Source organism: Danio rerio, chromosome 9, assembly GCF_049306965.1.
Source record: "Danio rerio strain Tuebingen ecotype United States chromosome 9, GRCz12tu, whole genome shotgun sequence".
Lineage (NCBI taxonomy): Eukaryota > Metazoa > Chordata > Actinopteri > Cypriniformes > Danionidae > Danio > Danio rerio.
Genome location: NC_133184.1, coordinates 23,131,962 through 23,157,880, shown reverse-complemented (window position 1 = coordinate 23,157,880; position 25,919 = coordinate 23,131,962). Strand labels below are relative to the sequence as shown.

General features: G+C 35.3%; 2 protein-coding genes and 1 long non-coding RNA gene across 21 annotated transcripts in view; 2 read left to right on the top strand and 1 right to left on the bottom strand.

Moving 5' to 3' along the window:
- The window catches only part of arhgef7a (Rho guanine nucleotide exchange factor (GEF) 7a), a 31,199-nt gene extending 25,003 nt beyond the window's left edge, over positions 1–6,196 (bottom strand). For 12 of the 18 annotated variants that reach the window (XR_012384941.1, XR_012384944.1, XR_012384945.1 and 9 more), the window contains exons 1-2: positions 5,795–6,180; positions 991–1,074 (exon numbers count right to left, since the gene is read on the bottom strand). Coding sequence is in view for 5 of the 18 variants with exons in the window: in XM_021478663.2 (XP_021334338.1) it covers positions 991–1,074; positions 5,795–5,959 (249 nt within the window). In the remaining 13 variants the exon portion in view is untranslated. Of the gene's footprint in view, positions 1–990; positions 1,075–1,169; positions 1,249–5,794 lie in introns of those variants that run through there. The other 6 variants (XR_012384943.1, XM_073911913.1, XM_073911915.1 and 3 more) reach the window with 2 other exon arrangements.
- LOC141376112 (uncharacterized) lies at positions 1,198–12,076 on the top strand. Its single transcript, XR_012385315.1, has 2 exons — positions 1,198–1,361; positions 11,376–12,076. It is a non-coding gene; the product is annotated as an uncharacterized lncRNA (long non-coding RNA).
- Positions 12,077–15,534: 3,458 nt separating this feature from the next.
- The window catches only part of aff3 (AF4/FMR2 family, member 3), a 35,801-nt gene continuing 25,416 nt past the window's right edge, over positions 15,535–25,919 (top strand). The window contains exon 1 of one of the 2 annotated variants that reach the window (XM_009304671.3): positions 15,535–15,716. In XM_009304671.3, the coding sequence (XP_009302946.1) occupies positions 15,648–15,716 (69 nt within the window). In that variant the 5' untranslated portion in view covers positions 15,535–15,647. Of the gene's footprint in view, positions 15,717–16,010; positions 16,876–25,919 lie in introns of those variants that run through there. The other variant, XM_073912615.1, reaches the window with a different exon arrangement.

The following is a 25,919-nucleotide window of genomic DNA, read 5'->3' as shown; positions in this document are numbered from 1 at the left end:
TTGCAATGTCACATCGCAAGTACACACAATGCTGAATTTTGATTATAATTTACCATTGACAATGTGTGAGGGCTTTAAATACATTCAGACATATACAATTCTACTGTTTGTAACTGATAAACTAATAACGATTTATTTTATTGAAATAATAATGAATTGCTTAAAAAGCAATTGCTATAAATGATCAAAAATAACTATAAACATTTAGGCTACAATTTAAAAAAAAAAGATTAACCAATAAATACTTCAAATGAAAAATAAGATTAAATTGTGTTTATACCAGAGGGATACATTACATGTCGTATCAAGATAACTTCTGAATCTATAATAATAGACTAAATATTTTGTAGAAAGTCAAGTAAAATATTATCTTTTTAACAGTGTACGCAAATTAAATTACAGTACAAGTAAAAACTTCATTTTACAGACAAATTGTGTACAGTTTTTCTATTTTTTTCTCACCATGTAGGGCTTAAAACTGAACACATTACATACACTATAGCTATATCTGATTTTAGATTTTTAGAGGAAATGCAAGTACTTGGTATTAAAATGAAAGTTTAAAACGTTTCATAAAAGTCACTTTTGTTGAACTTAACCAAGCAGAAAACAAAGCCAACGTCTATACCAGATCTTCAAATTCTGTAGACTCAAATGAACAGACAAACTGTACATGAATGGACAAAGCAACTCCATTCATACATGACACAACCCGTAATATCGATGCTGTGGTGTTCAAACTCACAACAAAAATCTAGTCATTTCGTTCACAATAAGCACATAAATCACGAAATACCTACTTTTTCTTAAAACATTATAAGCCTTTTGTTCCACCAAACTTGAGGCGATGTGCAGGGCATGATCTCACTCACATCGTGCAGAGCTGCGTCTCCTCTTTCTCCTGCACTTCTCTTTTGTTGATTGTTTTCATTGTGGCGCCAATGCAGCAACATACAGTACAGTAAAAACAGCAGAAATACAGCAGCTTACCTCGACGCGAAACACCGCGCAGCCCTTCAGAAACTCCGTGATGTTGCTCAAGCACTCGCTGTCGTTCTTGGGGTCTTGGATAATCTGAGGAAAAGGGCGAGAGAAGTTGGAAAGTGAGCTCTGAGAGTGAAGGGCTGGCTCCAGTATCCTGCATTAGACTAGTGCACGAGCTGACTGACTATAATCACATCCACACACACAAATCGCGAGCACACAAGATCTGCAGCACCGTGGAAGTGGACAGCAAGAGGAGGAAGTGACGTTTGCATGGACGCCGAAGACAATGGGGCAAAAAGGACGCGATCAACACACCCTTGCTCTGGCGGGCGAAATTAAAACGCACCCGTCATTTACAGCAATAATTTTAAGAGGTAAACGAGCTAGATGAAAATCAACACAATCTTACAGCCGTTAACGCATTCTTATACATTTAATACATCACACATGGGTTTTAAAGTTAATACCAGTCACTGAATTTTCTGTATTAAGGCACTTGTTATCAGTGAAATGTGTTTGGGCTGTAACCAGAATACAAGTGTTTTTATCACTGTACAAATTGTGCAGCATTTGGGTTTTTCAGGTTGGCACTCCTGTTTGAAAACCATTTGAAAGTCACTTGAGTGTATTATTCTGTAGTGCTAACTCCAATATATATTTCAAATAACTAAATGTCTTTCCCCATGGAGTTACAATTTTTAGAGTTATTTCAGGAACTGCAGCGGAGCTCCATTTTGTATGTGCCCTAGAGACTTGCCTAGAAGTCCTCTAGAGAGTCTGTCATTGTGGAAATCTTTCTTTTCACTTTCCCAATTTTAAATCAGGTTGTGTAAGGGGTAGAAGGAATTCCTATACAATATGCAGAGCCGTATCTTTAGTTTGAAAGGTTAGTTCACCCCAAAATTATGCAACATTACTTACCTTGTGTAGTTCTGGAAACTCGGTTATCTTTAATAAATATATTTGTCATGAAATATGACCTATTAATATCTCTGCTGTTTACCATTTACACTCGACCAGTGAACATACAAAAGCTTAGCGTACCTGCTTGACATATGCCAACCAAAAATTGGTTCTTACAGAAGCCCAAACAAGCTGCTGTGACACACAGGAATAAACCTCGTTGATTTTTGACTAAATGCACCAATTGCAATTTTTTTAGGCCAATTCTGATTCCATCTTCTTTTTTTTTTGTAAGTGTAATTAGGCATGGGCTGATTTTCTGTAATACTGTTCCTAAGGTATGTGTAAGATTTTTTTATTTACATTTTTTTAGGACAACAGTATCTTCTTCAGCAGAAGAAATATCAAAATATGCTGTTTTAAATTGTAAAGAAATCTGTGTTTTTAAAACTAATGAATTATTTAGCCTGACATGTTTACTGTTCCAAAATATTATAAATCTTTCAAAAAATAAAATATATTGGTTATTGGTATATTGGGATTTTTTTTTACCCAGACATTTAAAAAGAATATATTTTAGAGTAGTCATCACAATACTGTGATATTTGTATCCAAGGTTACCAGAATTTTATATTTTAAGTGTAATCTGCTGATACAGATATTTACCGCTTCTGATTACAACTACAATTCTAATATAGTAACTAAAAAAAAGAAACTATATGACGACACTGCATGCACCGTTAAAAACTGAAAGTGCAAGCTGAAATTAGCAACATGACTGGCCGGTCACAGGTCATGTAATAAAAATCTGCAGATACTATTCCATGTCCATTCAATCAGTGCATCTTTAGTATTCACGTGTAAAGCATGCATGCCTGAGTTTCCATGAATGGTGTATGTTAATCAGTGTTTATAAATCAAACTGTTCTGTCAATCTTATAAAGCAATCGTGACTTAAATCGCTCAGTTCAAGGATTAAAATTATTCACAAAATGTTTTTTAATGAAATGATTTGAGGTAAATACTTTCAATGAAGAGATAAAAATATTTTACATTCGATTAAAAAACAATCATTTGTGTCCTGAAGATAAGCATGTTATTTTGGATTTGGAACAACATGGGTAAGAAAACAAAGAAAGAAATTTCATATTTGGGGTGAACTAACATGTTAAACCACATAAAGAACAAATTGTTCTTTACACTTGTAACAGTTCTATTTACGCACAAAAAAATATTCAATATTCAATATATGCTGAAATGGTTGTTTTAGATTTTAGGATCTTGTGATTTTCTGGGTTTTGTGCCAAAGTACAGCATTACTGACTTTCTAGAGAAACTTCCACTCAGATACACCAAATTCACAAGCAATAATGGACCTGAATGAATGCAACTTAGAGGATTGTGAATACATTTTATTGCATCTGTTTTTTGTTCCTATTTAGCATTTTAATTATTCACATATTTATTCACGTTCATTGTCACTTGTCATTTGTTAATGTATTCAGCTAATAACTGTTGTTAGAGCACTATTATTTATGCTACAATTTCACAGATGACTAAATATGTTGAGTGTCATCACACTTTTTTATGTTAAGAGCTAACAAAGGCTACAAGATATTATGAGACCTGGCAGATAGAGAGATAAAATTACATTAATTAAATATATTATATAGAGATAATGTAAATGTACAAAGGATAATATTACAGATTTACTAACTGATTTACTAATATTAATAAACATAAACTATATGGTTAATATTCAATTATATATAATTTAAATAACCATTAAAGTCAAAGCATGGTTCTTTACGCAACCTTATGAAAATGTTTTTTATGGGTTCTGCTGGTTCAGGTGTGTTAATAGGTTTTAAGCTGAACTGGACCTCCGGGAACTTGTTTGAGAACCCATACTTTAAATCAACTTTTGAAAAACACTTTTGACCCCTAGTGTTGAATGAAACTTAAAACACACTTGCAGGTTGCTGCCAATCAGCAGTAAAATGTGTGTTTGTTTAGGAAGGATATAACAGAGATCTAAATAGGGTGTCCCTTTATTAAATGTTAATTACACCAAAACATGCTTCAGAAAATGTATAAGGACATAGTAAAAATGCATTTAAATTGATATCATTTAATCAAAGTCAACGCAAAAGACAATTGATTTGATTGAAAGTCAATGGGGCAACAGAATTTTCTCAGGTTTCAATAAAATGTTTTCCTTTGCATTCTTAAGATGATTAAAGTCCAATGGGTCTGAAACAACATAGAGGAGTGTAATTGATCCAGGACTGTCATGCATGATGATTTGGTGAAAGATGTTCAAGAAATCAAATGCAATGTCAATAAAGCCCTCTGTGCAGTATCATCCTATTAAGAGCTGCAGACAAAACCTACAATACTCTAGCTTGGAAAGAATACTTTTAGTCAGTGGGCCTAACAGCTGAACCTTTAGGGTTTATTTACGTTGCATTGAATGGTCAGGAGAGATTATATCTCATCACCCTCAAACAACAGATATTTGGGCAAAAACATTTTTAAATAAAAAAAGTAGTGAAAGTATGTCACTAATTAAAAAAGATAATTAAAAAAGTTTTAATTTCAGTTATAATTCAATAATGGTGGCATTGAACATGTTAGTTCTCTTGAATTTTGAATAGTGGCATGGAAAGTCCCGAAATATGATGCTACTGTCTAAAGCAACACATCATGTGCACTAATACTTCTTTTCCCAATTTAAATATGCAAACTTTAGGTTTTTTTACTTCCACATATACTCCTGTTATAAACATCCTATTCACATTGTGTGCGTGAAATTTGATAAGCAAACTAGATGGAGCTTCAAAAGAGGTTCTTGTTGTCATTGACTGTTAGTCACTGTCAGAGCTGACCCTGAATATGACTGATTTCCTAAAACACCCCCCTCTGAAAACACCAAACCAAGAAGGACAGGCTCCATGCATTATTTATAGATTAGACGAACTGCTTTGGAAAACAAGCTGGATATCATTATACCTGAGTGGTTGTGCGCTGCCTTTAATTATATCAAAAATAAAGTAAAAAATAATATTTTCAGCTTGAATGGTTCCCCCTAGCATGGCCTACAGGCATATTAAGATCTCTGTGCCTTTCATATTTGCATTTACCCTCAGGCATTTTGTTCAGTTGAATATATTGTTTTCACACTTATACTGTGACTTGTTTTTACTCAGTTTTTGTGTGCTTTATTGTTGTTTAATCATTATGACGATATCAATATAAGATAATATTGTGCTGGACTGCAGCTGAATTCATTAACTGTGCCTTTCTAAATTGCATTGCATTGCATAGGAAAGAAGCAAGGGCTTATGGGAATGAAAAACACTGTATCTTTAAAAAGAAAGCGCATCTGCTTTTGTCTGTTTACTGTGTTTGGTGGTGGTGGCCCATTTTCAATGTAAGAAATATAAGCAAGGATACCCAGCTAACCTTGATAATACCAAACAGATTAATGCTATTCATACACAGCCATGTAATGCGATTTGAACGCGCTTATGCTTAGGTTTTTATAACGTATACTAACTAGGTTATCACTTACAGTCTGTCAATATCAACATTTACCGCTTTTCTATGAAAAACGACAGTCAAATGTAAACCCTCAGTTCAGTATAGCCACAATACATTCGTCGACTGCCAGTGTTGTTGCCTGGAGCAACAGCAGCTCTAGCGCGCGCTGAACGCCTCGACCTGCCGCTGCCGCATGGGCTGCGTTTACATTCACACAGAGGATTAAACATCTGTTCTGACCCACAAAACATACACGAATTGGTCACTTATCAGATAATACATATCAACGCGTGCGTTGGGTGAAGAATGCAGGGGGGTGAAGTGTGAAACGCGGTGCGCCAAAGGGAGGATGCGCGCTTACTTTATCAGTAGTGCCTGGACGCAGCCGCTCCAGCAACCTGCACAGGACGACCCCATCCTTCAGCGAAGCCTGCAGAAATCCATCGGGGTCCGAAATGGTCTTTTTTGGTGATTCCAAAACCCCAAGGGTAATGAGCCAAGTAACCGTTTGTTCCGCCGGATTCATGGCCACACCAGCAAGGTCGACGCTCACTGTATTATGACTGTAATGGGGCAAAAATCAGGCTGTCTGTTATTAACCAGTCGTTGAACTGGGCACCATTTTCTCTAAAACGGGTTATTTGAAGGATGGCTCGTTATACGGCGCTCCATGGAGATGAGTAATGCTATCGCTTCGCTCCCATTTCCTTTTATTCCGACAAGCTGTCAAACGCCTTTCACTGGAATACAGTCACAGCGCAGTAAAGCTGCATCTTCCGGCAGATGACATCACAGCATAGACAGCCGTATGTGACCAGTCGCCTTCGCGTCCTGCTTTACATGTGTGTATGTGTGTGTGTGTGTGTGTGTGTGTACTGCGTACATTCTCCTGCTCTCTGCCTGATAAATGTGGCATAACGGAAAGATCTGTTGTACATGTGTTTATGCGTTGCTTTTATTATAATCTCTATAGAGATTAGTCAAATAAAGCTTATGGTGAACGACCTTATTTTGGTTAAAGGCATATAGTCAAATGTGTGTGTTAACAATCATACACATATACAAAAAAAGATCATGCAGCTATATAGCTTATTGTTTTATCAAACTAGTGCAGTTTCTGTGTGGTCCGCAGGATGGCGATCTTTGTCAAAAGATTTGAGAATGATATGCTTTGCCTTTTAATAATCTAAAAGGTATAGTTCACAACAGTGAAAATTGCCTGTTCACTCTCAGGCCATCCAAAGTAAAAAATTAGAAGAAAAAAGTACTTTTACAATCATTGTTGTTCTGTTTGTGTAAACTGATTTTTTTATGAATAGTTGATAAAAATAAAACGCTATTTTTATTAGTGTAATGTCTCCTTACTGAACAAAAGTATACATTCAAAAATAATGCAACAAAAACATTTAAACCTTGTGCATTACATACATTGAATAAACAATTTTTAAGTTCACCTGTTCAACAGCGTATCAGTTATGCTTATCAATTTTAAAGCTTTTAGACATTAGACATGGTCAAGACAGCAGTCCTGTAGCCAGCCTGGTGAAATGGGTTGTTCTTTTTTTTTTTTTTTTTTTTTTGTCAAAAAGTGGACCTTTTTGCAGTTATATGTCTCGTTTTCTGTTTAATTATGAGATTTAAATACTGCATTTAGTGACATTTTAAGCACTATTTTTAGCTGGATTAGCTTGCCAGATGGTCATCATATAGCTACACCTTTTGATGTACCAAAATATTTCCTAAAGGTTTATAATAAAGAAATGTAAAGAATAAAGCATATTTTTAAACTACAAATTTACTACATCATCATTAGAAAAAATAAGAATCTATTAAAGTTTTCAACTCTCCCCAGTCAGAATATGGCTATGTATACTCAAATTCATTTTAATATGGGCTGCTTTTTGTGCTTCATCCCTTTTTATTGGTCATTTTATGAAAACTGCTTTTATTCTAGCCAAAATAAAACAAAGAAGACTATCCTCAAAATAAAAAAATATATATTATCAGACATACTGTGAAAATTTCCTTGCTCTGTTAAACATAATTTGGAAAATATTTACAAAATAAAATGAAAATCAAAAAGGGGATAATAATTCTGACTTCAACTGTATTTGGTAACATTTGCCAAAACCGAGTAAATGAAATCACACCAAAGCGACAGCCAACAGAGGATTCTGCTTGGTCTAAAAGCCTTTTTCGATGGGTCATTTTCATTTATTAATGACGGCATAGCAATCAAAATAGGACAAATGAGCTCATGTATTGGACAAATTCTCCACCTGTGTCAGTGAGGGATGGGTATTCCGAATCAGAAAACTCCCCCTGGCTACGGGTCTGATTAGCGTATCAGAATAGGGAGAAAATATAATTTCAAAGACTTTGAGTATGGCATGCTTGTTGGTGGTGGGCTTTTTCACACTCTATGGGCTGATCTGGCTATTTTAGAAACTGCTGATCTGCTGGGATTTTGAATCTCTAGGGTTAACAGAGAATGATTCGAAAAAGAGAAAATATCCAGTGAGCTGCAATTCTGTGGGGGAAGTGTCTTGTTGATGCTAGAAGTCTGAGCAAAATGGACAGTTCAGGCTTCAAAGAAAGGTAACAATAATTAAAATACTCATTACTTTCAACCAAGGTCTTGAGAAGAGCACAGACATCAAATTTTAAAGCAGCAGAAGAGCGCACCACTGCCACTCCTGCCAGCTATGTGTAGGAAACCAAGATTTAAAAAAAAAAGGTCAGAATCTTGATTTCTGCTGCAACATTTCCATAGTATTGGTTAAGAGTTTGGCATAAACAGCATGGATCCATCTTGCCTTGTAAATCAACAGTTCAGATTTCTGATGGTGTAATGTTTTTTTGGCATATTCAAACACTTTAGTACCACTTGAGTATCGTTTAAAACCACAACCTCCCTGAGTATTCTTGCTGACCACGTCCATCCCTTTATGACCACAGTGTATTCTTCCTGTCATGGCTACATCAATCTGGATGCCATGCTGCAAAGCTCAAATTATCTTAGCCTGGATTCTTCAACTTGAACTTGAGTTCATTATACTCAAATGGCCTCAACAGCTCTTAATCCAACAGAGCAGCTTTGATTTGAAGAAACAGGAGATTAACATCATGTATACCCTGCAAACCTTCAGCAACTACAGTATGTGATGCTGTCATCTCAATATGGACCAATATTACATTTGCTGTTGAATCATGCCTTTAATAATTAAGCAGTTTTGCTGGCAAAAAAATGTCAATTTCAAGGTTGTGTATTTTCATATGCAAAAAGTAACCAATCTCTAAGATATAAAATCCAGTAAATAATGTGATCACTTTCTATCCAAGGGTTATTGTCTTATTGGACAAATTAGACTTTGGGCATAAATAAAGTATAATCACAAATAGTGTTAGTAATACATATTTTCAACATTTATTTATTATTATTGTTTATTTTATTTTATTTTTTTGGAAAAGCACAAGCAAGAAAAGAGGGATTAATAAAAAGCATACAACCATAATTTTGTCCCCTTATTTTGCATCTGGAAAGGTTAGAAAGTGCCTCTCTGTGAATGTATCATGAAGTGAATTGAGGATTTCAGGAGCAAAGATCAAGTAGAAGTAAGCATGCACCAAGCCTGCGCATGTTCCATGTTCAACCATCAATGTAATGTGTATTTATATTGCACAATTAATGTTTATGGTGTAAGATTTGAGATATCACAAATATTTTGATGTCATTGACAATTCAAACATGAGCCGAAAACAGAGACAATTGACTCCACAACCCAGCAGGCGGAAATGCAGGAAAAAAACAGCCCCCCCTCCATTTACATTTAAATCCCCTGAAACCCCTTTGTTCAACCACCCCAACTCAGAATGGTCATTTCAAAGTCTAAATGTTCTAAATCAACCCAAGTGACTTTATCTATCATGTTTGATATCATTTGAAATGTCTCAGTGCGACTGGTACAATGGTCTCATTCCCTCAGAAATAGACATAATCAAAACAATTAATATATGACTTCAGGTATCTTTTGAACTACTGTGAAGGGTGTGCCTTTCCTATAGGCTGAAATTATTCCACTAAATGCAAATGCCTTTTTTTATTCACACATCCCTTTTCTTGAGAGGATTCTTGGATTACTTAAGGGAAGGTTTGAAAAATGTTCGGGGCGATTCTGCTTACCCAGATCAGCTCATAACATGGAGCTCTAGTGCTCCATGTTATGTATATCTTGAAGTCAGGTATGCATCTTTTAATCTTGGATTTGTCTAAAATAATTTGATGTCTTGTATTGATCGTTTATGAATTGACTGAATGAATTGCCATAATACACATTTACCTGGCTAATAAATTGTTATGTTTTGAATTATTCAAACAGAGTTCGTGTAAATATCCCTAGTATTACCCCAGATTACGTTAAGTCCATAGAACCACAAGCCTCTGTACAGGTTAGTAACGGACTAAAACACGTTAGACAAAGCAGTGTGCCACGTTACACAATGTTTTTAGAGATCTGACTAACATATTGGCATTAATTGAAGTATACTTAGACTATAAAAGGCCAATAATGGGTTTTCTATTTAGAACAACAAAATATTGTTGAGACTAATCTAAATGTGGGTAAGTTAGGCCTTCATCTACAAACTTATACTATATAAATCATATGGTGATTATTCAAAGTTACTAATAGTTTCTTGATTCTATAAACTAATGATTATGGTATGACTAAAATAGTTTGTCATGATTCAGTAGATAACAGATCTATGGGGATCACATAAAATATCCTAAATTGAGTAAGTAGGGTTCTGCCTTTTAGGAGAGTGGTTAATCGCCTCTGTTTAATGACCAAGACTGACAAGCATGTGTTTAAGAGATTGTATACTCGGCCGGTACAAGACTCAGGATGCTATAGGAATCTGAATAATGAGAATAATATATAGTAACAAATTGAAGAGAATATTCAATCATAATTTAAAATAATATTAAAGAAAGAAAAATACTACCTCATACTAAAATTGGGGTCAGATATGAGTTAAGTTTAAAGTAAATCAACATTGTACACTGGAAAGACCGAACATGCAGTGAAACTTCATCCACCAGTGGACACCGTCATTGGACCAACTGGCTGGACCCTACAATGGCCATACACCCAAAGCGCAAACACCACCACCACTGTGCAGCATCCATTTGGATGATGAGACTGAAGCCACAGAACAAGGGCGCCAGTGCGTTCACCATAAACCAGCTATTGGTGGAGTGGAAAGACAACGATAGAGCCAATTCAGATGATTAAGAGGCCATGATGGGTAAGGGCCAATAGAATAAATTTGGCCAGGACACTGTGGTTACACCCCTACTCTTTGCAAGAAGTGCCATGGGAATTTTAATGACCAGAGAGTCTGGACCTCGGTTTAACTTCTCATCTGAAAGACAGCACTCACTGACAGTATAGTGTCCCCTTCACTATACTGGGGCATTAGGACAACAGGTTGACCTCCCCTTGCTAGTCTCACCAACACCATTTCCAACAGCAACTTAGTTTTTTTTCATGTGGTCTCCCGTCTGACCAGGCTCAGCCATGCTTAGCCTCGGTGAGTAACCGGTCTTGGGCAGCATCGTGATATGGCTGTTTCAAACTACATGCAACTGATAACAAGTGCATAGAGATGAAGAGAGGTGTGAAGTGGGCTCTCTTGGGCTTATTGAAGACCAGTCCAGCTGCAGCATGCAGAATACTAGTGCAATCGTCCAGCATATAAATGACTTTATATCTACGGTATGACTCAGTAAGTAGCAAATTATTAATGAAGAAGTGCTGAGTAATGCGTGCGCATTCAGAGTAGCAAAGTTTCTCATCTAGACTAGAGTGTGTCCATGGTGGAACTAAAAGCAAACCTGTGTTAACTACTAGATGGTATAAACTGCCTTTTTTCTTTTCCAGTTTACTCACTCCTGCTCCCTTCTGTATCATCTGAAGAGCTACCTTGAGGAATCTGAGTTCCCAGGGGGTCACCATGGATACCGGTAGAGGTTCAGACTCATCTCAGGAGTCAGAGTAGGAGAGAAGGAGCCCCGCTGCGGCTGGCAGGGCAGAACGTTGTGTCTAAATAGCAATGCCATGGGACTACCCACAATCCCCCTCACACACCATCTCTAGTAGCTGTAACTATGGATGCCCTTGCTGTAATCTTATCCCAGAGCACTCTATAGGCTGGCCCTCTCCCCCCTTAAATTTCTTTAAACATTTTGATTTAATTTTGCATTGCAGTATTCTGACCATGGGTTACTTACCCATTTTAATTTTACAAGTGACCTTTTTATTTTATTTGTCTAGAATTACTGTTTGTTGCATCCGAAATGGCCTGCTACTTGAGTCACCAAGGGGTCACCAATCTCGTTCCTGCTCCAACTGCTCCAGGGTTGAGCTCCAACTTGCCTCAACACACACCTGCCTAGGTGTTTCAAGCATACATAGTAAGACCTTGATTACGTAGTTTGTTCAGATGGGTTTGGTTAGTGTTGGAGCTAAAATCTGCAGGACACCGACCCTCCAGGAACAAGTTTGGTGACCCCTGATCTATAGTTTGAATTTGATATATATGAAATATGAATAAAATGTCAATAAACCTTGGTCAAAACAGCATAATGTATAATCAACCAGAATGTTAAAACATGTTAGATATGCTAACATGCGACTTAATGTTACTATATAGTGTTATGGTAGATATTTGCTATAGCATGGCGTTAAAAAATTTTGACATGTTAAAGCGCATTTGCCATGTGTTGAAACAGGTTAGCATCTTTTTAATGCATATTAGTGTAACGGGAGGCCAGCTAGTAAATGCTGTGCAGGTAAACATCACTCCTCTGACCTCTAAAGATGCTCTAGCGACAGACGCTAGAGGCCATTTTTAGCCTCCTTGGTAGAGCAATCGACCCCCATGCAGAAGGTTGCCGGTTTGACACCGGTTCGGAGTGGGTTGGGTGGTGTAGGACCAGCAGGGTTACATTAGCATAATGTTAAAACATATTCAAAAAATAGAAGCAGCACGTTAAAAATTATGCTAGTAATATGCTGTATGCTATATTTATCGTTGAAATGTTAAGTCTATTTATATACTGGAATATATGTTAAAACATTTTAGCCATGTTAAGGCATGAAGCTAAAACATGTTCATGCATGTTAGAAACAAAGTAGCATGGTTAAACATGCTAGCAACATGCTTATGCATGTTAACACAGTGTTAAAATGTTAAATATTTACTTACTCGCAGGGCCAAGTTGATATTTAATAGCACCATGTTGGTGTTTTGTAACATCTAACATCTGATTTTCTAACGTTGTTGGCTCAACGTTCAACTACCAACCTGGAGGACTAGGACATACAAACACTACAGACAGTTTAGCTTACCCAATTCACCTATAGCTCATGTCTTTGGACTTGTGGGGGAAACCGGAGCACCCAGAGGAAATCCACGCCAACACAGAGAGAACATGCAAACTCCACACAGAAATGCCAACTGACCTAGCTGGAGCTCAAACCAGCAAAAGTCTTAGCAAATTTATAACATAGTTATGTGTTGCGATGTTAGAAGCCTACTGGCGACCTTAAAGGTAACATGTAAACATTGTGATAAAGCATGTTTAAAAAGTACAAGCACCATTCATGCAACACCATGTTAATACATTTTTTCTTTCCCCCGAAAACACATGTAAATTACAGAAATGTCTATTTGTGTGCTTATCCTCTGGTAGACATATTTTTAGACTATATGGTCTAATACGAGATGGCTGCTGTGAAATGTAAAATCAATGTTTAGACTGTCTTTATTTCTTACATTCTTTTAATTTCACACTACACTGTAAAAAATGGCAGTGATTTCAATGGTAAAAACATCTGTTAAAATACTACTGTAAAAATCCATAATCTGGTTAACAGTGTTTCCTTAATATATATATATATATATATATATATATATATATATATATATATATATATATATATATATATATATATATATATATATATATATATATATATATATATATATATATGGTGAATAACCATTAACTGACTTTCCCATAATTCCCTGCATGACACGTCACTTTTTATGCCTTTTGTTGACATTAATATGGATCTTTTTAGTTGTTTCCTCATCAGTTATGTAAATTAGAGATTTATGTTACATCTAATGTTGATAAACAATGTTTATTTCATGACTTTAATTTCATGCATGTTACCATACTGGTATTTATTGGCTGTGTAAATGTGCACCTCAGTGCACCTTCTATACACTGATACACTTTTCTGCTTGTGGGTAAAGTTGTTTGTGATGAGCATTTGTTCATTATGTAACTTTCCAACACAATCTCACTGTAAATCGTAACTTTTTGACTTAATGACTAATTCATATGAATTTGTACAATTTAGTACGATTTGCTCATCACCCAATGATGGTTGGGGTTAGGGGTGGGGTTGGGTGCCACGCCTCCTTTTAAAAATTGTACATTTTGTTAATGTGTCTATCTGTGTGTGCAACAAAAAATGTGTAGATGTTGGTAATTCACATTTCATCTTTAAATTAACGAAAAAACGGTAGTTTACTGTAAAAATGAGAAATTAATTTTACAGTTTGTACTGGCAACCACAGCTGCCGTTTTTTTACCGTAAATTTTACAGATTCGTTTTTTTACAGTGTATAGGTTACAGCTTACACAAACGTTCAGACAAGGCTTTGTCAGACTTCACTTTGCTATATGTGCAGAGTGTTTTCCCTCTTAACAGCGCAGTGTTTATCTGCTCTCTTTTGTGTAGTAGACACATATACACGCTGAGGCATGTAATTTTTTCATATTTTTTTCTGGTAAGAGATTTAGATTTAAATGAGCTTCACTGATTCATTTTAGTCCAATTTCTCCACTTCTGTGTGATTTGTATTTTTTAATACTGCATGCAATATGCAATAACATTACTGGTTTCATTCTTATACTGCCTCTTTTTCACACACCACTTGCTTTTCACGGTTTCAATCTATTTTTGATTATTTTCTCCCTGCAGGTGCGGCTCTCTGTCTCTCTCTTCACGAGAGTGAGTAATAACTTAGAGGTCATAAGAAGAGCAGCCTGTTTGAGTAATGAAACCATGACTATGAGAGGAGGATAAGCAGCACATCTGGGCCAGCCCTATCACTAAGTGTAGATAAAGACAAACATTGTTTGTACAAAATGAATTGCAAACCACTTTAATGCATGCAGGCTGATTAGCAGGTTGTGAATTTTCTAACAGACAGGCAAATGTAACTTAGACTAAGCAAAATGTTCTTGGACTTTGAGAAAAGGTGCCTTATATCAGACACACACAGTGCAAAATAAAAATAATTTAATAAAAAAGTCAAGATGGCCTGGAAGACAAAAAAAGTCATTTGGTGATAGCCTATTTGGTCGCTACATTTGTGTGAGCTTAGTAACACAAACAAATGGGTTGTGTGTGGCTCTACATGATACATTTACATGCTTAATAACTTGTATTTGCTGTCATTTTAGTGAACTGAAGCAAAAGGGGAGTTGTTAAACTAGAGATCTGGGAGTGTATCTTTCTGTTATCTCAGAAAGATAACACATTCATACATGTCTGGAAATTCGATGGAAATCCTTTCTTGCCTAATCATTTTCAGTGGGTTTGTAACAAGTTGCATTCCAACTTCCATATCTTCAGATATTATCTCCCTTAAAAGCCACATCGGATTGAGACACAGATAGATAGATAGATAGACAGACAGACAGACAGACAGACAGACAGACAGACAGACAGACAGACAGACAGACAGACAGACAGACAGATAGATAGATAGATAGATAGATAGATAGATAGATAGATAGATAGATAGATAGATAGATAGATAGATAGATAGTTTTACTTTTTCTCAGAGAAATTCGTGCTTCAGCTTCAGCGGTGACTCTCTCTCTCCTCCCTTCTTGCTTACGCACGAGTGTCTCTTACGAGCATCCTCGCCGAGCACCGTCACAGAGCTCTGACGCGATGTTTAGATGACAACACGGAGCCGTCGGTACATCAGCCTCCGCCCATCGCGTGCTTCCACAGAAACACCGACCGTGCCTCTGATGCGTGACCTGTTGACGCTCACTCTCGTGCGGCGCGCCGCGCTGCGCTTGTGTACCTGCCAAAATGGACAATTAAACAATCGACCTCAGCATGCCTACCTTTCATGGAAGTAAGGGAAAACTTGCAAGTGTTTGTTTCATGCTTCAGCACGCATCCCAGGTAAGTGTCATGTTAAATCTGATGCTTTGTTGTTGTCTGTTTTTTCAGATAAGCAAAACATGATTTTATTATTTTATTAGTTTAGTTATTTATTTGGTATTCATGTGATACTTATTAATATTATATTAATAATATTAGGCTATATTAATAGATGTTGTAGGGTGCAGTAAAGTCTGTTGTTGTGATGATGGTTCTTCAACTTTCTAAACAAAACAAATCTTTTTATAAAGCCTATATCTGTGATTTTTAAATATGTGGTCATTTGCTAAAAAACATCCGTGTTTATGTTTTGAGATGTTCCTTCCGAAAAGTGAAACAGAGCAGCGTACTGTTGCTATGGTTACCCTCACACACTCTTAAAATAGAGGATCTTAATAGACATCGATGGTTCCATGAAGAACCTTTAACATGTAAGGAAGACCCCACAAAAGGTTCCTTAAGCTTCACACTATGACAAAATAGTTCTTTGAAGAACTTTATTCTTCAGAGATGTAGCCTATTGGACCCCAAATGTAATTTGCATTTCTGTGAAAATGATTCTTCCTGGCACCTTTAACTGGCGCCTGTTTAACTTCATGTTGCGCTTTTAATTTTGTGGTCAAAATAAGTTTTTCATTCACGTTTTACTCAAGGAGAAATGCTTGTGGAGGATTAATGTTGACAAAGCAGTATTTAAATGAATCATGCGCTGTTGTCTGTCTAACAGAACTTCTGGGGTGTCAAGCCTTTTGGTTTTGTCAGTTGAACTGTTTTCCGGTGCAGTAGTACCTTACAGCGCAACTTGGTGTTTTCGGTTTTGCTGTGCGGCGCGCGCATCCTTGATTAGGTGGTACCAAACATTCAAATTCAAATTTTTAAAAAGCTACTTCCTCTGTCACTCTGGAGAGCATCTTCACTCTATCAAGGCAATCATCACCTGCCTCTCCTGCTGCTGTTACATCATGTTTGTCTCTGCGCCTTAGTATCTCAGTTTGGACTTCTCCACAGAGACCAGATGGCATCAAGGGGATTTTGCGCGCTGTCTGACTATGGGGCTCGCTTGTACTAATATTTATTGACGCAGATGTGAGAATAATAGTTATTAAAAAACAAACAACATTGAAGAGGCGAGCTGAAGATCAGTCTGAGCAGCTGCAGGCGAAAAGAGGACAAGTACTGAGTGAGTAAGGTTAAATACACACAATTAAGCTGCTGAACTTTGGGAATTTCTCTCTCTTATACCCACACACACACACTTATTCAGTCATGCAAACACAGTGGCTTCACAGATGACTCACTCTCAGTCATTCTGACGGCAATGAAGCAGGTGCTGTGGGGAAGGCTTATAATAAAACAAACAAACAAACAAACAAAAAAAGATCAGCAAAAATGCATACATTTTTTACAGCTGGCTGTGAGTCAGCCCCTACACTCAGAGCTTTTGAGGACACTTATGTACATTTTAGTTCAGCACCGAGGTCCATGGTGACATTTGTGTCACCAGCAGATGTGTGCAGATGTGCAGCATTTATTCAGCTGCAATGCAGGTGTGTTCTTAAGAGAGCTCATAACATACACCAATACTGCTTAGAAATTGCCTGACTGTTCAGTTTTTCAAACCATAAAAAAAGTTCTTTTAGAGTAATCAAATTAATATTTCTAACTTAAATCAGTCCAATTCACTAAAATATGAAACTTTGTATAGCTACAAAAACGTTTGTTGAAAACTGCTTAACTTATTAAATTATGTTAAAGTAACATGAAATCATTTGTTGTCATAACATGTTGTCATTTACTTGTTTGCAGTGCAGGACCCTTCAAAAGCCTAAAAGAACTTTCCTCATAAATATTTGTGGCATACCATTTGAAAAGCTTAATTTTTAAATGTTGATTATATTGGAATGCCTTAAAATGTACAGAAAATAATAGTTCATGATCTTTGCTCAATCCTGCAGATCAATAGGCCCACATGAAATCTGCCCCCACAAAAATAGATTTCCACAGGATTTTGAGTCAGTCTATTAATTTTTGTAAATATATGGATTTCTGATGTGTGTAAATATACATTTATTTAGCTTTTATATTCAGTTCAGTATTATTATTGAATAATATGTTTAAAAAAGTTTAGTTTAAGTACAATACAGTTTATAAAAAATAAAAATCATTGTCTTTTAGTGGATACCAGCTAGCTTTGTTTACTATAAACAAGTGTTTCTAAATGGATTTTGCTTGTGAATGTTAAATCAAAGTTACATTATTATTATTTTTATCTGTTAGATTTTTAGCTCCTATTAAATCCCCCATTTCTAATGTTACTACTCGATTGAATGGGTGTTATCAGTGGTTATCAGCTGAGAGATTGCCAGTTGGGGCTTGGTTAATAAATAGAGAAGACTCCAGATCCAGATCTGTTTTTACATTAATGCTACAGTTGAATTTAGGGTAGGGGTATGGGGTAGACATAAATAAAATATGATTAATTGGGGAATTTAATAAATATTATAAATAATTCTCGTTATTTCCGGCTGGGCGGCGCAGTGGGTAGCACGATCACCTCACAGCAAGAAGGTCGCTGGTTCGAGCCAGTTGGCATTTCTGTGTGGAGTTTGCATGTTCTCCCCGTGTTCGTGTGGGTTTCCTCCGGGTGCTCTGGTTTCCTCCACAAGTCCAAAGACATGCGGTACAGGTGAATTGGGTAGGCTAAATTGCCAGTAGTGTATGGGTGTGTATGGATGTGTCCCATTGTTGGCTTACAGCTGGAAGGGCATCCTCTGCATAAAACATATGCTGGATAAGTTGGCGGTTCATTCCGCTGTGGCGACCCCTGATTAATAAAGTGACTAAGCCGAAAACAAAATGAAAGAATGAATGAATGAACTTTTGGCTGCAGCCATGTGTGATCTATAGCTGATTAAACATGTGGATGAATGATAACAGCTTTCTGAGCCTGCCCCATATCTATTAGCTAACAACCACTGACCACTGATAACGTCCATTCCATCAAGAGACAACATTCCAATCTGATTAAAATTAAATATATTTTTTATACATATACATACATATATATTTTTTTACATATAAAAATATTCTGTACTGAAATACCTAAAAAAAAAAAAGTATTGTGTCTGGTCCTGATCAGTTATCAACATCAAACATTAAATCAGCCAGTCATTACCACAAAACCCCTAATGTGTAAACACCTTCAGGTGCAAAACGTAATTGTACATTAAACATTGCACTTGTTTCTATTTGATTTGAGTGAGCAGCAGGTTAAGCACATCAGTTCCATTCAAAATACATCCTTAATGCTAATAGGATATTCAAATACAATAATCCCAGGAGCTCTGATCCAGACTGCTGGCCACTTACAGTTCCTGGAATCCCTGCTTATGTATAACTGCACTTAAAGCGCTATACAAAAATAATTATTTTAATTGTTTTTTTATTGCCAATGCCTGAGAAGCTTGTAAAGTGTTCTAGGTCTATTGAAAGGCCGTATTTTTTTAGTGAATGAACTGACAAGTATGCAGTGTTTACATGTCCTCCAGGGAACCTCTGTTCAACTTTAAACTAACGCTTATTATACAACGTGCAAAATCTCACCCCTGACAGTTTTCTTGCATTTTTTGACATTGAGAGGAAAGCACACAGCATACATTTACATATTCATCTAAACATCGAGTGAATATATTAGTATGGAAGGATACACTGTTAATGATTTCAGTTCGACAGTAACTTACTGTAAATCATTTACTGCAAAAATACTGTACATTACATTTACAGCACCATTTATTTCGTTATATATGCATTTACAGTATTGTATATCTTTACTGTAGAATATACATTCATTTTCACAATGCAAGTTTAAAATACATTAACATACTGCATAACTTTCATACAGTAACATTGAGTTCATATGACAGTTAAATACTGTGTAATTTACATAAATCGTTGACAGTGTGCTCTTGATCAGTGATCCCTAAACTAGGGCCCGTGTACCAAAGTTGGCTCTAATTATGCTTGCCAGAGGGAAAATGATTATGGGTTATGGAACGTTTTTAAAGGATTCTCATTTCTATTTTAATGTTACCTTTTGTTTGTTTGTTTTATTGGTGAGCTATAAAAAGCAAACTGAAATTAAATGTTTCAATTAAATGTTGTAAATTAATCTGTTTTTTTAAAAATGTACATACTGTCACTTAACAAATAGGGGACAAAGCAGAAGACATCAGTGTGCAAATCAAGGCAAAGGCAGGTTCAGCATGACTAGTGTATTCGGCATTGGACTCCATTGTTTTATAAATGGATTTTTTTTAAAATGGTTTTATTGTAGTAGTTTAGTAAAATAAAACTCATTTACAAAAAAATTGAATGCATTAATAAATACAGTTGAAGTAATGATTTCTATTTATTTTTAAATATTATTCAATAAATTACCCATGGAAACCTTAATGTAATACAGTTCGCAATGTTTACTTTTGGCCCACAGCTTTCAATCAAGCTTGGATTTTGGGCCTTCATAAGAAAAAGTCTGGGCTTGATGAATTGCTGTAATCGTCCTAATAATTCTAGTAATTTAGGTGCTATTCAAATGAATAATAAATTCTATGTGAAGTCTGCAAAAACAGACCCTCATATGACATGTCAACTTGGAAAATATTTATGATTATTTTGCAGATAATATTCAGTTCATTTGATTGTTACACTGTTAAAAATTTCCTGTAGACTCTATTAGTAACATACTGGCAGCAGTTCGCCAGTAACTTATTACAAATCAGTTACAGTAAAAATGCTTTATATACATTCACAGTATGTGTGTAACATTTGTTTTTTAAATAAAAAGTCAAAAAATGTAATAATTATGACAAAAAATGTCAGTTAGAACCTTATAATTCTAAGGTAACGATTTGTATACTTTACTGTAAAATATACAGTAACTTTTCAAAACGCAACTTTAAAAATACAGTAACAAATCGTAAAACTATCCTACAGTAAAATACAGTTCATATTATAGTTAAATACTGTGTCATTTACAAAAACTGTTAACAGTGTATGTTAAATTAATACAAACTGTGAAAATGAAACACTGTTATGAAGATATAAATATATTTTCTGTCATTTTTAGATTGATTCCTTAGAATATAAAAGAAGTAAAAAGATCAGAAACGACAATGAAATGTTAGCGTATCATCCCTAATGGCATTTTCATAATCATTTATATTTAATAATTCTGCCTTTTACATTGCATTTCTATTTTTATGACTATGCACTTTTAAATGTCTAAGAGCGGAGGTGTTATATTCTGATTAATGTTTTGTTTCATGATTAATTACTTGGTTGGGCTGTTTGTTTTCACTTCACCCTTTCCCCAGTTTTACATGGTCTGAAGGTTTTAGCAAATGTAAATGTGGTTTTCATTGTCAACGTTTTGATAAGCAAAAGCATTGTTCACATGCATTGTGCTTTACTGTATATGTAGGATCATCTCAACACTTTACATGAATTGCATTTCTAATCTGTCTAGTGCATGCATAGAAGTGCAAATCTTTTTAAGGCTGCTGTTGTGGTCATATACTGCAGGTAGACTATTTTTAGAGAGAGCATAACAAACGTCTTTGTGGGTGTCACTCGGTCTGTCTATTCAAAAAGTTTGGTACACTTATAATAAGTAATGTTGTAACCACATATCAACAGCAGTCATTTTTAATATATTGCCAGCTTAATATATTATAACATTTATTTTGAGGCTGTTCTATTAATACTCTAATGAGGGTTAGTTGACAGACACTGTAAAAATAAGTTTTTTTTTTTGTGATTCATGTTTATGTTTTTAATAGCATTTTAATCACCTACTTCGAATGTTATCACTCCATTGAATGGGCGTTACCAGTGGTTATCAGCTGATTGGGCCAGTAGGGGCCTACTGGTAGGGTCAGTAGGTTGTCATCATCCATTCACATGGTTAATTAGCTACACTAATAGAGAAGACTTCAGATCCAGATCTGTTTTTACATAACTGTGATGGTTGGGTTCAGGGTAGGGGTAGACGTTATTTAAATACATTTATTGGACAATTTAATAAATAATATAAATAATTCTCATTAACTTTTGGCTGCAACCGTATGGGATCTATAGCTGATTAACAATGTGGATGGATGATAACAGCCTTCCCATATTTATCAGATGATAAACACTGATAATGTCCATTCAATTGAGTAATAACATTTGAATTGGCTGTTTTTAATAGATCAATTAATATCTTGTCTGAGTTTGTGTTTATTACAGTAAAAAGCCCCTGTAATAATCTCCCAGTGCATTTTCTGTTATTTTACAGACTTATTTTTCTATATATTATTTATTATACAATATATATATGCTAAAATGTTAATAAAAGTCACTTTGTTAAACTACAAAGTTAAGTTTTTACATCAAAAGTCGACAGAGCAGAGATTTAGCTCCCGTAATGCAATTCACAACTGTAAATAAACGGTAAATACCTTTAATTACAGGATATTTTTATGTATAACAATACAATAATAAAATACAATGCAATACTTTATTGTCAGACTTGCATCTGAAATTTTTCTTGCATAACAGCATAATAAATACTCCTCACAAAGAGACAAAGACATAAAAAAAGCAAATCAACTAATTGATTTATTCAGCTCCAAGATAGCCTGATATACAAATGACTTTTTAAATTTCACTTCATTAAAACTTGGCACTGTAAATCAACAATTAGACTCAAATGGTATAAATGCGTGATTCAACACATGACTTGGGTGCGAAATGATGTTCCTTGCCAGCCTTGTGAGGTTCTTGCAATATGAACAATCAAATAATTTCTCAAGAGGCTTTCCATCTATCTTTGAAAAGATTTTTATATATAGAAGATATAGTAGTATACAGTAGAAACCAGATGTTTACATACACTCTAAAAAAAGTAACATAACCATTTTTTTTTAAATGTCTGATGGGAAATCATACTAAAAGTTTACTATTTTAGGTCCATTAGTATTACTTAATTGCTAAATGCCAGAATAATGGAAGAATTTTTTTTGAGAATTTTTTATTAATTTCTAGACCGTATGCATACATTTCCTTGGTATTTTTTTTTAGCTTTGCCTTTAAACTGTATAACTTTGGTCAAATGTTTTGGGTATCTTTCTACAAGCTTCTCGCAATAGTTTGAAAGAATTTGTAACTGAGTCAGATTTGTCTCGCTCGCACAAGCTTTTTCAACTCTATAGATTTGAGATCAGGGCTTTGTAATGGCCACTCCAAAACATTCACTCTGTTGTCCTTAAAGCAAAATTTGGCAGTATGCTTAGGGTCATGGTCTGTTTGGAAGACTCATTTGTGGCCAAGTTTTAATTTACTGGCTGATGTCTTGAGATGTTGCTTCAGTAATTTTACATAATGTTCTTTCTTCATGATGCCATCTTTGCTGTGAAGTGGACCAGTCCCTCCTGCAGCAAAACACCACAACATGATGCTGCAGCCCCCATACTTCACAGTTGGAATGGTGTTCCTAGGCTTGTAAGCTTTTCCCTTTGCCCTCCAAATGCAACACAGGTCATTATGGCCAAACATTTCAATCTTAGTTCCATCAAAACACAGGACATGTCTCCACAAATTATTCTCTTTCCCAGTATAATTTGGCTTTTTTTGTTGATTCTGGCTTGTTGATTTTCCCATGTTATCACAAAGGAAGCAGTGTGTTTGAGGTTTTCCTTAAATACTATTCTACATTTGTGCCTCTAATCAACTCAAATGTTGTTAATTAGCCAATCAGAAACTTCCAAAACCTTGACACCATCATCTGAGCTTTTTCAGAGGCATAATGGTCTTATTGTATGTAAACTTGACTTTCAAGTAAAGTTATAACAATTTCTCAAAAAATAACTCTCTTGTTATTCTGCTTTTAAGCATAACAGAAACACATTAGACAGGGCTCAACATTAAGGACTGCCCGATGGCCCGGGGCCAGCATGAGAGATGTTCGGGCCAGTAGAGAGAATCGTTACTGGCCCGATCAGGCCAGTGCTGCCTTGTCATCAAATTTTAATTTGCCTGCTACTGTCAGTTGTGTGCAAATACAGTCTTAGAACCGAGAAACAATTTGTGCTTTTAAGTCTCAGAATGCTACGTTTTCTGTAAAGTCGTAAACCCCATATTGCTTTTTGGTTCCTTTTATCTGATTGGTTGTTGTGAGCACGTTATTTTTTTCCACAACCTGGTAAAAACCAGAACAGTGAAGAGACGGCAACATCAAATTATGAGGCTAAAAGAAAACGTCTGTTTCCAACGTTGTGGAAAAAGATATTTACATGGGTACAATACAACGAAAAAAATGAAATGATGTTTTGCATGGTTTTCCATCACTTTTAAGTCAGCCACTTTTTGTTTAGCAATAAAATACCTGCTCATTTTCCATACTGCTGTATTTTACATCTAAATATTTTAACATTTAAAAAATATTTAAATTCTAGATTCAAAGACATTATTTTTGACGCATTATTTAAAATATGTGGCTAAAAATAGCTATTATTTATTTATTTTTAATTTATTTATTTATTTTGGTGGGGCCAGTGAAAATTTTGGCAGGGCCAGTAAAAATCTGAACTGCTGGTCCAGTCGGGCCAGTAGAAAATGTTCTTAGCGTTGAACCCTGTTAGATAATCCTAACTCACCTAAAAGAGAAAGAGTTAGTCACATTAACATCTGACTTTTTTTTAAATGGTTATGTGCTTTTTTATACAGTGTAAATAAACTTTTTGTTTCAACTGTATATGTATTGTTGTAATGTCTCTTCTTATAAAGGGGACTATCAATATAAAGTGTAACAATGCAGGTTTTTACTCTTGTTACTGTTTTAATGGCAGAAATTCCACATTCACATTCTACGGTTATTAAATATTGTGCAATATATTAACAACTGAGTAAATGTAAGCAATAATTTTTGTTCGTATGGATCTGATGTTGTAGCAACCCAGCTCTGAGTCTAATAAAACCCATTTTATTAACCTAATACCTTCAACTGATGTGACTGTACGTAATTTTAACACCTTTATCCAAAATATTTTAATAATTTAATCATCATCATATTTTCAAAAATAGATTCTTGCATAACAATCTAATCAGTCATGTGTTTTCTAAAAAGTCATATTTGTTTTTTTATACTGTATGTTTAGTAGTTCAAATAGCAAAAGTCTGAAAGGAGAGCGAGTTGTTTTTTATTATGAGGTGTTGTAGATCGACTCTGGTTGTTTCAAAGCATCTGAAGAGTGTTTTCAGACAGAAGAGTAAGAGGGACATGCATAGAGATAGAGAGAGGCAGATTCAGGTTCACCTGGGAAGCCTTGTTGTTGGAGGAGAGAGGTGAATCCTTAGTGACTGAAGGCGGCGAGAGAGATAATGAAGCAGGTGGACGAGTGGAAAGGCTCTGGAGGGAGGAGTGTGTTGTTGAAATATTGCTACAGGCTAGGAAAACGACTGATGTGTATAATGTATGTTTTCTAGAGATATCTTGCTCAGTAGAATATATACAACAGGATATATTGAACTGTAGTGCTAACAGAAATACTGGTGCTTAGTATGAAAGTGAAAGACTAGGGTAGTGTGTTAAGACTTCAAATGTGACCTTTGGTTCTTTACCTTTTGGATACAGTCATTTATCACTTTAAACTATATATTTTGAATATTACAAAATATAATAATGTTTACAAAGTATGCATATGATACTTCAATAGTTACTACACTGTTAACAATTTCCTGTAGAATCTACAGTAACATACTGGCAGCAGTTCACTAACACAATTACAGTACAAATACTGTTTTTACATTCACAGCCCCATTTATCTTGCTCTGTGTGTATTTACACAATTGTATATACATCTTTACTGTAAAATGTACAGTAATTTTCCAAAATGCATATTTAAAATACAGTAAAATACTGTTAAACTGTCCTACAGTAAAATACAATTCATATTACAGTTAATACTGTGTCATTTACAAACATCATTAACAGTGTGTATATTATGCAGTGCGATTTATGTGTGTTAATGAATCTTTACATTTGTATTTTTGTTCCATTCTGCACAAACAGGGTGCACAGAGGTATGCAATTACATATTTTTACAGGCATGTAAAGGACAGCCTATCACAATGTTTGGAATAAACGTTTTGATGCAATAAACTTTGTTTGATCTTATCTTGGTCATA